General features: G+C 41.2%; 1 protein-coding gene across 1 annotated transcript in view; it reads left to right on the top strand.

Annotated features, from left to right (window-relative positions):
• LOC108087208 (protein timeless homolog) overlaps positions 1–13,874 on the top strand; it is a 73,480-nt gene that overhangs the window by 5,263 nt on the left and 54,343 nt on the right. Inside the window, exons 4-7 of the mRNA XM_017184473.2 lie at positions 34–353; positions 2,395–2,580; positions 6,314–6,437; positions 7,229–7,395. Of these exons, the coding sequence (XP_017039962.1) occupies positions 34–353; positions 2,395–2,580; positions 6,314–6,437; positions 7,229–7,395 (797 nt within the window). The remainder of the gene's footprint in view (positions 1–33; positions 354–2,394; positions 2,581–6,313; positions 6,438–7,228; positions 7,396–13,874) is intronic.

Genomic DNA, 13,874 nt, shown 5'->3' with positions numbered 1-13,874 from the left:
TAAAAATAACACTAAAACATATTAATATTCCAGAGTGCCGAATCCCTGGCAGATGCCTCCCTGCAGCGCAGTCTCAGCGAGAAGCAGCGCGATCAGCAGGAACTGCTGGCAGCTCGTCGCCGGGAGCGTGCCCGCCGCCAGGCTCGTCCTCCAACGGGTCGTCATTCCCGCTTCGGCGGCACATACGTCATCCGGAACATGAAGTCCGTCTCGGACCGCGACGTGATCTGCCACCAGGCATTGGAGCGGGTCTCATCGATCGACTTTGACCGCGAGAAGCAGCAGCAGAAGCGTTCCCATCGACAAATTGCTGAGGAGGCGCAGGTGACCCGCCGCAGTGCGTTCACCGTGAGGTGAGTATCGGGTCACTATCGCCATTGCCATCGGCATGGGCATGGGCATTCACAGCAGCTATATCCATTTGTCTGCGGCCACTTGCACTTTGGCTGTGGGCCGTGCCTATTGTGGGGCTGCTGGTGTGGCCATTAGCATCGGAATTGTTATGGCCACCAACCACCGACTGCGGGGCCACATCCCGGCCATTGATTTTCGATTTTACGCTGCCAGGACAGCCGTATCCGAGGGATTCGACCGGAGCGAGTGAGCTGGCTGGCAGGCAGGCAAGCAGGCAAGCAAGCAAGCGAGCGAGCGAGCGTATAAAATAATATTCAATAATAAATGAAGCCATTTCCTTTTGGCCCTTTCACTCCGCCCTGCACTTCCCTCTCCTGTCCGTTGGTCCTCCGAACTGCCTGTAATTCCTGCTGTTTTATAGAATCGCACAAACGATATTGGCTGCTAGGGGCTCTCAGGCGCTCTCAGGGTTCCGCATGAGTTGGCCCGGCTAAACAATATCTCGGCGCCGAGCGCCTCTGTCGCCGTTCCCCCTAATGGCCACCAGGTGCAGCTATTTTATGCTCCTCTGCTAACCAACAAACTACTTAAAGGATCTGCCCCGCGCCCTTTTCCGCAGAACAACCTGCCCGGGATTCCGCCATCCGCTATCCGGATCCTCTTGAACAGTTACAGTAAATGCATTCGCCGCGGTCTTGGTTTTCCTTTTGATAACCCAAAGATATACACTAAGTAGTGCAGAATGCATTATACTATTTTCTTAACAATTTCGGGTTTTAAATATAAATAAATGTATATGGCATAGGTGCCCTCTTTGGGTTCACTTAAATATAAAAGAGTTCTAACGCTTATTTAAAACTTTATTTTTACTTATTGGGCAATTGTTTCCGTAGTAACAAAAAGTAGGTTTTAAAATGCTTAGAATGCATGAGGAATTTAAGAGATACACATTTAGATTTTTTATTGTGATCATTAAATGTTGCATTATCTTTTTGAGTCTAGTAATATCTACGAATCCTTAAAAAGTTTTTTAATATTTATCCACTCCTTAGAGCATCGGTAATTCACCCTTAAAAAACCCGAACTTCTTCTCAATTTGTGGCTGGTGGCATAAAAACCCGTGCAGAGATAAAACTGCAGCAGGAACTTGGCGGCGCCATCGGCATCGGCATTTCCAGCATCGGCATCGACTTTGGGATCTCTGGCCGGCAAGGCATGCAATTTTCAAGTAAAATCCTCAAAAGGTTTTTGCCATTTGCCGCTGCGATTTCGTAGCGGCGCTGGCAACATTTTTGCTTGTTAGTCGGCCAGTTCTGCGTCTGGTTTATGGGCCAAGATGCTTAGCCCGGTGCGGTTGGCCAAATCTTTAGGCGCCCATAAATTGATGGGGCAGAACAAATGCGACCAGGGTGACCCCACAGCCTGTGATTAGACAACTCCGAATGTCCTGAATGTCCCATCTGACCGACCGCAAACGAATGGATGGCCAAGTCCGAGGACCACGTAGCCACGTAGGCACGTAGGCGGTAAAGGCGAAAGTTCATCAATGTCACGTGTCGGAGCACCGTGCCCCCAACAATTTGTTAGCCGACCGCAAGTGCATGTTGCAATAAGCCGCCAAAGGGGGGCATGCCAATTTTTTCTGTTTCGCCTCCTTTTTGGCATAAATTAATCCGCATCGGCATCGATGCGTTGGATTTGTGTTTCGCCTGCTGGCAGAGATTGCTCTCCGCTCGAAGGAATTGTGGATTTGGGGGATGGGGGATGGGAGGTTTTGGGAGTGGATGGTTGGCTGCATCTTTTAGCCAGCTTTGCACAAATAAATTGGCCAGGCGAAATTTATTGCATCAGCGCTGCCAAATGCCGTTGCAGCGTCCGCATTTGTTATATAAACTGATAGAGGGCGTTCGCTTTCAATCAATATTATTGTGGTATAACCATTTTTCATGTCTGCCTTCTTCCTCCCGCCACCCGCCTCCAGCCTTTTAGCTTTTGGATTCTCTCACATTTTTTGTTCGTACTTTTCTCTGGCTCTTGCAGATTGTGCCTGCGCGAATATTGCATCGAGGTGCTGCGCTCCGCTTACAACACGCTGGTGAGGCAGGTGCGTCGAGTCCTGGAACGCAACGCCGGATCCTCCAGTCACGATGACTCCTATCTATTGTGGGCCATACGATTTTTCATGGAGTTCAATCGTTTGAGTGGTCTACAATTGCAGTTAGTCAGGTGAGTGCCATTCAAGTGGTTTTTGCCACAGAGCTGTGTTACTTTTAAGATGGATATAACTGGAATTAAATTATTTTCAAGAATATTCTATATTAGTTTTAGCTTCTTGGATAAAGTTAAGTAGGTTGTTTAAATTTATATAGTAAAAAATTTCTTTAAAAAGGAAAGAAAACTGCGACATTTTAGTATGTACATATTAATATACAATTTATTAAACCTGAAATTAAAATTCTCTAAAGCTGTAAGTTAGTTTGCCATCTCTGACATATGATTTTTGTTTGCTCCTATCGTTGCGGAAAAGATTTCCAGGAAGAGCATGACTTGCCCCAGATATGCGATGTTTCAGCTTAAAGTGTTCAAATTAATTGCCTACAAGTTTCAAAGGAGATCATTCCGAGTTTCCACAAGTGATATGATGATGCTGTTGATGAACAAGCTTGGCTTTCAGTGGCTAATGAAACGCTGACCTCGTCGACTGGCCAAGTCAGCAGATATGCAAATCCCCGGCGCACAAGCTACTCTTTCGAACCGCCTCCATCAAGGCTTTTAATCAAATTACTTTGCAGCACTCTCAAATGATGGGAATTCAGCAGAACTTTTATTTTCGTGGCGCTCACACTTTTGAACATTTACGCTCAAAGAAGCCGAATAATAATGGTGTTGAAATTTCAAACGCAGTTGCTTTTAACATGCATGAAGTATTTTTTGGGAAATTTAACACCAAATAACGCGTAGAAGCAACAAGTGCTTAAAGTGGATATCTATTTGTATAACATATTATATATTTTATTAGTATAATATAAATCTGAATTCACGTAACTTTCAACTTTAATAATGATTTCCTTAAATTGTTTTCGCCAGCAAATAAGATTTGAGTTCTTATTTGGTATCTGTCGAAAGGGCAATCGATCATCTTAGCTGTAGAAGCGGGGAAAATAGGGATATTTTTCATGGTTTCCATTTGCTGCTTTTCTCTTCCTTTTTTTAACGAAAGAGGAAAGTGCGAGCAAATAAACTTTAGTATGATGGCAATTTCCATTGACAGTCGCACTTCTGCCCTTAGCACTTGCCCTAAAAATGGTCAAGCGTAAAGCGTTTCTTGCCCTTAAAATTTTCCAAGACCTTTCCCACTGCGGTCAAAACACAATTTGTGTGTCATTGTTCGGTTGTCCCGACATCAGCGCTTCGTCACTCGAGTTTTATTGTATTACTTTTTGTCAGTGGATAACAAACACATGCACAAATCAAAGTCATGACGCCAATTGTTAACCCACGGCACTTGGCCATATTCAACTTGGGAGTGCGCAACATAGCTGATAATATTCTTGGCCAAAGTTGTCAAAGTAACCCTACCGAAATCGGGGCTTTGTGACACAGGGAAAACTTTTTTTGGAAACTAAAAATTTTTATACAAAAAAAAAAAAAAAAATGTAGAAAAGAATGTACAAAAAAATAAATATCAATTATCATCCACATATAATAATAATACAAGTATTTACTAGATTTCGTTTTCAGTTTTCTTATTTAAATGTTAAACATTTTATTTAATTAAAAATTCTATAGACAAGTGTATATATTGTCGCTGGTCGGTATTTCCGCTTTGCTTTTGCTGCTGTTGTTGTTTTCATTCTTGTCCAGCACGCTGTTAATAAAATTTTGCGTTCTTTATGTTGTCATCCGGCTGACGTTGCTGCTTCTCCGGATCCGGCTCCCTTTAGCTCTCTTCCCGTGGCTGTGTGGTGGGAAATTTCTTTAAAATTGTTTTGGTTACTTTCAAATTAGTTTCTGAATGACAACAATGAAGCTTTGCAAAAATGTTGTCATTCCGTTGGCGCAAAGTTTTCCCAGACCCCGGTTTTTCCCCTTTTCCCGCTCGCTGGCGAACTCCCTCGCACTATTCTAAGTTTTCTGCAGCTCCTGCTCCTGTTTTTCATTTTCAGCAATGTCCCTCTGCCTTTTATCAGACTTTTTATTCTCATTTTGCCTGCGTATTCTCGTATATACACAGTACGCATCTATGTGTATATACTCGCCGACCATAAAACTTTCTGTTTATTTCCTCAAATGCAATTTGACGCTGGCCCCACACCGCCCCGAACTTTCTTTATCGTCTGCCATTTTCTACTGATTTTGCACTATATAAAGCATGGCATTGCTGTAATGTATGGGCTTTCAGATGGGCAAACTTTTCCGACCAGCAACCCGAAAAAAAAGTGAAATTGAGTTTGTCATTTTGTTTATGCGAGTACACGTACAAAGCATTGATACCGAAATCAATCGCTGAAGTCTGGGAATGATCAGGTTTTTGAGAGAATACAAGGTGCACTTACTTATACGGCACATATTGAATTGATGAAATCAATGGGTGCTCAGAAAAACTATAAAAACTATCTGATATTGGCTCTTTAGAAACTTTTTCGTTTGGAAAATCTGTAAAAAGAAAGCCACTTTCATTTCAGCTTAAATAAAATCAGGGTTCCAAATACAACGAAAACAACACAATATAAAAATTAGTTTTTGTTTTTTTATTTTTCTAAAGAGACCTAGTTTAAAATTTAATTTTGTTAGTAAACTAACAATGTTTGTTTTACCTTTTCTCTCATATAACTAACTTCTTTTTGCTCAAGTGCACTCATTTAAAATCTCAATTAGTTCTTTGCTTTTTGCAATTTCCCGATAAAAGTTTCAGCATCAATCAAAGCTAGTTCCGCTGGCTTCCCCTTGCCACATTATCGTGCTGGCGCTGCTCATTGCACTTTTATTGATTTTATAATTTATTTATTTAGGTTCTTGTTGCTGCTGCTGTTGCTGCACATCTGTAATTAATTTGTTTTTAATGCCTCTTCAAATGCTCTCGACGTTGTCGCAAAACTTTAATGGTGGTCGCAGCAGACGTTGCTCTGCTAATTTTGCCCAAGTTGCAGGCAAATGCTGCAGCCACCGGAAGTGGGTGGCCGCAGGTGGAATGGTTTGCGGCAGCCGGGAAACGTGTGGCATGTCAACGCCCACTGGTCCCCGCGTCCTTGAAGACTAAGGGGGCAAGTGCAACTTAGGCTGGCTGGCGCTCAATTCTAGCGCTACTTAAAAATTAATTTTGTTAATGAGTTTTTCGCTGTGCGGGTTGCAAGTGGCAGGCGGCAGGTGGCAAGCTGCTTACCTGTTTTGCTCCTTCTGGTTCTTCTTCTTCCTGGCAACTTTGGCCAACTTTAATGCAGAAATCTTCTACTTAAATATGCACTCAAACACAACCATTCACACCACACATGATGCTCTGTACACTCATAATAAAACATGTGGTAAAATAAAGTGCGGTGAAAAGTAATTAAAACATAATTTAATTTGTGGGACAATCAAAATTTTAATTTGCTAACCATATTGTCTTTATGAAATGGGAAGCCGAATTAAAAATATGGCATTGTTGTAACCAATTGATTTTATTTATTAATCAATTTATTAATTAGTTTAATGGCTATCGAGAACAGATTAACTGGATATATTACACAATAGTTTTTAAGGTGCTAGATAAATTGTACTCTTTATTGTAAACATTATTTGTACTCTTTATTGTGTAACAAATACCTGATCTATTTATTATTTTGTATCCAAAATGATTGGATTTTGTTAAGTTCACTTTTATGGCACATGTGTTTTATTTATTTAAGTCTGACATTTTTTCGCACAATGCACCCGAGTTTAACGAAAATGTGTTGGCTTTTTTCCAATTCATTCGCAGCGAATCGCTGAGCGTGCAGTGCTTCCACTGGGTCCTGACGCGCATGCAACATGACATGGACATGATTGTGAGCGACAAGAAACAGGCGCGTCTCTGGGCCAAGCGACTGCATGTAGCCCTTTTGGTAAGTCACCCCGCACCAAAGTCGAGTTCCAGTTCCCGGGGCAGGAACTCCTCTCCCCACCAACTGTATGTTGGCCATCTAAGCCGAAAGCGAGTGTGTGTGTATGGGAGTGTGTGTTGGGGTCTGTTGTTGTTTGCCTTGGCACTGTAAGTGCACTTTTGGGCCACTCTGCTGCCGCTCAACGTTTGCCTTGGATTAAGCTTACTGCCTGGTTCCCAGTACTCCATACTCAGTACTCGGTACTCGGTACTCAAAGCAAGCTCCACGCATCCTTTAAGTCCGCCGGAATGATGGGGAAACTTGAAATGAACAGCGAGCTTTGCCGGGGATTAGCTAAAATGCCCGGCGCAAAAGGTTTCTTTGATCTTGAAAAAGATTTGAGCTGATTTCCCTAACCAATTTAGAGGATAACAAATATCGTTTCCAGAGAAATGTTAAATGGTTTGATATTCAAATGAATGGTATGTATATACAAATTGTATAAGTTAAATTTGTATACCTAATATTCAAATACTTAGCTCTGATCATCTTCATTACCATTTAACAGTCACGAATCAAGCTCAAAGCTCAATCAATCCTAATCCACTTCAAAGTCCAATCAATTCTGTTCACACCAAGGATAACTATTCTGGCCAAAAGCAAATTAGAGCGCATATAATTGCTCACATGTGTGTTGCCCCTTTCTAATAGCTAGATCCAAGGCTCATTACAATGCAACACACACACTCCCTCGTTCCAATCAAATGCTTGGGCGTCTACCAAGTTAATGCTTACCAATTTTTTAATTAAAGACATTCCGGGAATTGCTGCAAAGCCTGTTGGCACTGCAAAAGCTGAAGGATGACAACAACGCGCGGGCCCTCTTCGATATGTTATTGAACAACGTGTGCTACGTACTCGAGTATCGGGAGACAGTGCTGCATTTGTTAATGAACTACAATGAGGCGCACAGCACAAAGTGAGTACCCGAGCGAATAACCATTTCAGCTATGCACATACATTCCGATTGGAAATAACTTGCCCTTCCGGCCATGCTCAAACCCTCATCCCCATTTCCATTCGCCATTTCCCATTCCCCTTTCCCCATTCCCCGTTACCCGTTCCTCACTGAATTTGGAAACCATCCCGGCCTGGCTGCATTTCTGATAGATAACGGCCACGACCCCGTGGCATCCGCAAATAAGCAAGCCACACATCCTCTAATGGGATTACTACGAGCATTCGACGAAGCCCTGCTTGCTGGTCCCCACCAAAATATGCAGTGCAGGCTGTCGGGATATCGCCCTTTCTGCCTGGATCTCTCGCCCCGACAATCAGGCATTGTTTGTCTTGGCGGCATGCCTTTGTCTTGAGTCCTGGTCTGTTTGCTCGGCTATTTGCACAGATGTCTGCTGGGTCGCTAAGGCTCCCCATTAGTGCTGGCCAACTAGTGGGTTCCATATTACAATTTTTTTCGCTTTTACCTAAAACTTTACTTAAGTTGATAGGGTAGTCTTTTTAATTACTTCGCTATATATATATTATTTTATATTTTTGATGATTGCCTACGTGTAAACTTCTTCCTCACCTGATGGTGTAATCGAACATCCAATAATGCAACATGTATTACTTTAACATTTATGTTATCTAAAAAATACAAACAGTTTGTCAAATACATCAGACAAGTTATAGTATGTACTATTTACTTAATTTACTAAATAATTTGACTGTTTAGGCTAATAAATAGCTGCCAGCACTATCCCCAAAATGGAGTGGAGATATGCGTGTGTGTTCCCCCAAAAGCAGGAATCGCTAAATGAACTAGTTGCACATTCCTTGTGGAGCGTTAAAGGGAGTTGGCTAAAAGTTTAATTGATTTTGCAAGCATGTGCTGCACGCGTGTTCTGGCATAAAAATTATGCCATCTACCAGAAGCCAACCCATGTAGCTTCGATTTTCTTTTTTTGTTAGCTCAAATCGTGCACCTTGGCTGCATCCTAATTGGCGAGTTAAGGGCGCGTTCCCTGCACGGCACCTGAATCGAGATTATTTCGATCGAAGCGTGCGCCACACGGCGGGTACTTGATAAATCGCTGCAGTGCATTGAAAATAGTGCAGCTTCAACAGATTCAGCTGGGATTTTCATGATTTACACGCAGGTGTTGAGTGTTTTTAACTCATTACCTATATTTCACAGAGTTCATTTGCCGAAATGAGTTCATCGACACAAAAATTACCTCATATCGACCCACTTATTTACACCAATTGAATGGGGATCAATGAGTAATATCATGAGTTTTGCTTTTAAAATGTCTGTTCAAAATAAAAAAAGTATTGGAGCATACGCATGGCCCCTTTAAACGCCATTCCCTTGCAAAATCCATTCACTTAATTGCAATTTTTAGTGCCGAACGTGAAGAGTTAGACCCACTTGAATATTTCTAAATGGCTGCACAAATTCGCCTGTCAAACAGACTCGACTCTAGAGTGCTCTGTGTAGAGTGATACCTGCAATAAATGCCTGGAAATGTATTTCTGTGTCACAGACTCAAATAACAGTGCGAAAGATCTACAATGGGTCGACAAAGTTTGTAAGCTCTTCATTCTGTTTTTAATTAAATTATCTTACTTGTGGAAATAAAATCCTTTGTTAAAGACATTAAAAGTTAGAGAAAATATTCTCCTCTCCACCAAAGAAAGAAATAAAAATATTATTCAATGCATTCAACTATTGTATAAAAAACACAGAACACAATAACTGAACAATAAAGTGCAGAACTAAAAGCAAAAATGTCCGGAAGCATTTTAACATTTTTAATTCAGTTTAATTATTAACATGTTGCTTTGCATATTTTTGCAACATGCAGATGTTTTTATTTCCATTCACTTACGGTTTTTTATTTGATAAAAGTTTTAAGTATTGGCGTTTTAATTCTTGTTAAACATATATGTTTAAAACAGTGTAGTTGACCGCAAACATAATCTCTTAATCTCCCATCTGTTTTTATCGCCATTTTAATCAATTAAAACTGAGTGTTTCTTTAAAGAGCAAACGCCAACAAATGTCTAATAATAACTATTTGTTGTATATTGATTACAACTGACGTTTTTGTTTGAATTAACTAAAATAGTTCAAGTGGTTTAATGCAAGTCATTAACATTGTTTTGGCCTGCTTTAAGTGTTTTTAAATTGAATATAGAATTCCTGAAGTATCGTTACATTTGTTGAGCGTTCCACTGTACCAGTTGACACATAAACAGATAAACAAATTGTTGTGTGCCTGTTGGGCTTTACTGTCGACTATCAACGCAACGCATCGCATCAGCAGCCAGTTCGACGAGCTCTAGTTAGTCGGTCTGAGAGTCTGTTAGTTGGGGCACTGGCAATTTCAAAGCTTTGACTAAATTAATTTAGCGCGCAAACATGAAATTGACAGGGGTTCACAGGACGGGGATGGCTGGGTTCAGGAAACTCGTTGCGATGCCAGATACAAAACGCAGATACAGATATATTCGTTTGTCGCTGCAGATGTGGAATGTTCCCGGGGCAGCAACTGTGGCTTAATTGGAGCATGATTAATGCGGAGCCAACTGAAAATAGTTGGTTTATACAATTTAATCGATTCAACATTAAGTTACGCCATCAGCGAGTTAAACAGCTTTCAATTAGTTAGGCCATCGGCAATCATGTAAACGCTGCTGCCTTTTGAACTGCAATCACGGTTTTGAGTATCTGACAGATTAAAGATTTTTCGGCGTCAAAATGGATAATTTATGACCGCCGGAGGCTGTCCGTGCCACCTTTCGCCCTTCCTTAGATTAATGCCACCCATTTTGACGCCGATTTGATGCTCATGAATAGTGTTGCCAAGATTTTGTAAAGATGTTGACTAAAAATTAAACAAGCATATTACACCTTCGCATGAATAGAATAGCATTATAAGTTAAATAATTTATACAAAATTTAAAATGTATAGAAAAAGTGGCCAAAAAATGAGGAAACAAACAGTTGTATTTGCTCTAAAATAGTGTTGCATTTGGCTCAGAAAATTTTAAAAACGGAAAAAATATAAAATTGAATTATAAATCTTTCTATTGGTATTCTGCATAATGAATACCATTTTCGCTCTCAAGTGGGCCACACAAATCCTTTTAATGTCCAGAACGACAACTCTAGCGCCGAGCTGCAATCGACGCCCATCACTCATTGTTGTTGTAACTGTCATAATTAATAATATTTTCATTATAACGTCTTATGGCAACAAGAACAACGATAACTGCCCGCAAATATTCGGCCCGTCGGTCGGTGTCTGGGCGCAATTACATTTTATCATTTATTCAACATGCGCTCAAGCTCGGCGCGAAGACAATCCCCAACTCCTGGGGTCCCGATTCCGTAGCCCCTCCCAGCCGAAACCCCTGATTGTTGACCAACCCCAAAACACCCAAGTGTTCTAATTAATTCTGTATGCCCAACCTGCTGCTACTTGAACTTCTTCTCATTTTCCCCGGAATTGTGGCTGTTGGCGTCCATTTAATCAGCGTAAACGCGAATATCAAATCAGGCGCAACAACAAAAGCGAATGCTGCCAGAAGTTACAAAACCGCGTGCATACAAATTAATTATAAATAATTTATTAACGATTTATCTTTGTCCTGCTGCCAGGCTTCGCTGGTCACATGTGCTTGGGATTGAGTGTGTGTGCAGAGAAAATAAAGAGGATTTTGAACCCAGAATAGATGAATGGATGAATATGTGATAATATAAAGTGAAATAATTTTAAAAAGTAAAGGAAACGATTTATTATTGTATGGATACCACATTGCTCTTTTTAATTGACTGATTTTACGTTGAATTTTTATATACTCTTTTTAATTTTATTTTTACAGTACAAGGCTTTTAATAACCTTTTTTTGTTAGGAGAAAATTTTGAACAAGTGTTGTTTCTTTTATATTTCTCGTGATATCTAGATCCTAATTTCTAGCATTTAACCTCTGTGTAGAAGTGTAAATGAGAGTTGCAACAACGGGTGGGGTGATTCGATTTGCACCTGCGCATCATTTGGACGGGGTAGGTGGGCAATCGATTCGGATCCGCTTGTAAAATGGTTTGTGGAATGCAATATGTTGTGCAACTATCAAACCGCCCACCCGCTTATCCGCTGCGGTAACTTGGCGTTGTGGTCAGGTGCCACCAGCATCTGAACACCACCACAACCTCCTTCATCAGCCAAGAGCAGTGCTGAGTGGAAAGAAGCCAAAGGACTCGTTTTCAGATGCCATAAAGTACTGCACCAAATTGGCAAGGCACTAATTAAAACTGCATTTGTATCTGGTGCTTGTAGAGTCAAGGAAAAAAAAAGGTGGATACAAAATTTAATTTCAAAATAAATAATATTTAGGATACCAATTATATGAAAGCATTATTTCACAACAAAAAGGGTTTAATTGTAGAGTTTGATGAGAATAAAATCAAGCATGAAGTTAGCTTAAAATCATTCAGGTTAATTGAATTTTAAACTATATTGATATACCCATACTTAGTTTATTTGGCACCACTAGTTGACAGTGGAAGCCACCTTAGTCCGCGGCCACCAGCAGTTTTTGCACTTCGCCTGCTGTTAATGCTGCCACCACAGACATCTTTGCGGTGACATGGCCGCCAACGTAACTGCGCTTGATTCATTTCACATTTCAGTTATCATCAGGAGTGCACCACACAGCACCCGCAAACAGGACGAGAACTGATATGGGTATGTGGATGTGGAGGAGGGGGAGGGGGTGGCACACATGGCACCACTCAAATTTCGAATCCACGTGCACCCCACACTATTCCCCATTCTCCACAGGCGGTTGCGCCTTGCAGTCAACTAAGCCCTTTTATCATCAATTGCCACTGCCCTGGATTCCAACTCCTGTCAGTTGCGGTCACTGCTGACAATTCTTGATCAATACAAATGGACAAATATCTTCGAATTGGCCGGTTAATGCTAACTGGCTTCTATTCATTTGCCGCTTTGTGTGGCTTATCAATCTACGGCTTGTTTAGCCCCTTTTCAGACGTGTCTAATTTATTGGACATCTATTGGGTAGACTAATTCTGGTTGCCTTTTACCCACCACCTCTGATTTTGAATTACCAACTGTAGATTTTAATTGTACACACTTCTTAATAGTACATACTTTCTCTATCGATACGCACATTAGATTGTTATAAGGACAACCGAAACCTTTGGGAAATCCACTAATCAGTGTTGTCCATCAAAGTGCCATCAGTACATTGAATTTTCTGTGAGCACTGCAGAAACATGCGTTTGCTTTTTATTAGATGTTGTTTGGTCCACGCTTTTGAATTATTTGTCTGTTTAATTTGGCTAAATGTCTATGCAACTATGGCATCGATTCCTGTTGACCGGGGACCCGACTGCCGGACAACCACTTTCATTACAAATTCATTTCCCCGGTCGCCGGCTCCCATGGTCACCTCCACCTCTTCCTCGCCAGCTGCGTTCGCCAGCGTGTGGCACATTGACCGCATTCGCAAATGCCGCTGCAGGAAGCTCCTGCAGCGCAGCTCACGAGGGGCATTAAAATTCGCAATGAATTTGCATAAATTTTGGCGGCATCGCAGCGACCTTTTTGGCCTTTTCCCATTTTGGCCGCCAACGCAATGATGCCGGTTTTTATAGCCCTGGGACCCGGCAATTAGAGTGTTAAGCCATGGGCGACTTGAATATGGATTATAGTCACGTATGCTGGTGGAACTATTGGGAAATCATGTTTCCTTGGTTATAAAAGTGAATTTACTTTTGGTCAGGAATTTCAGAAACACAATCTTAAAGTAAATACATAAAAACATTATTGAATGTACGTATTATATCGTATGGAGATATAGACAACCTAATTGCTGAGATAATAAATTCCCCATTAATTTAAATAAATTCTCTAGGGATTATATTTGGTTATTCCTATGTTTACTTTACTTAGTCAGTAATGTGTGTTTTTGAGATAACTGAGACATATACAAATGAATATTTGATTTGACCTTTCAAAGCTTTCTTCCATATCTTTTTATCTCTATTTATTGGTTGCTATACTTAGAACCCCTTACGTACCGCCTACTTTGCATACTGGGCCTGTTTTGAATTGTCCTCTTCGGTGACTCGCGCGATTTTCATTATTCAAACGACAATCAATCATTTTAACAAATTGACGTGCACGATGACGTTGGCTTTTATTTTTCGGGTTCGGCGTGGCTAAAAACAAAGCGGAAGTTGGCTCTGCATAGCGGCAGCTGATTTTGGCAGTTTGGCGGCTGTCTTCTGCCTCGTTTTTTGTACTTTTTGTCGGTTGCCTTTTCCCATTTTGAGGGTAATTTGCTAATTGGAGGCGTCATCGGCTTCGACAGCAAAGGCAACGCCAAAACGAGAGGCCGCATCATCAGTCAGCCCGAATCAA

Source organism: Drosophila ficusphila, unplaced genomic scaffold, assembly GCF_018152265.1.
Source record: "Drosophila ficusphila isolate 14025-0441.05 unplaced genomic scaffold, ASM1815226v1 contig_791, whole genome shotgun sequence".
In the NCBI taxonomy this organism is placed as follows: Eukaryota; Metazoa; Arthropoda; class Insecta; order Diptera; family Drosophilidae; genus Drosophila; species Drosophila ficusphila.
The sequence above is the reverse complement of the archived record's forward strand: the minus strand, read 5'-3'. Positions and strand labels throughout refer to the sequence as shown.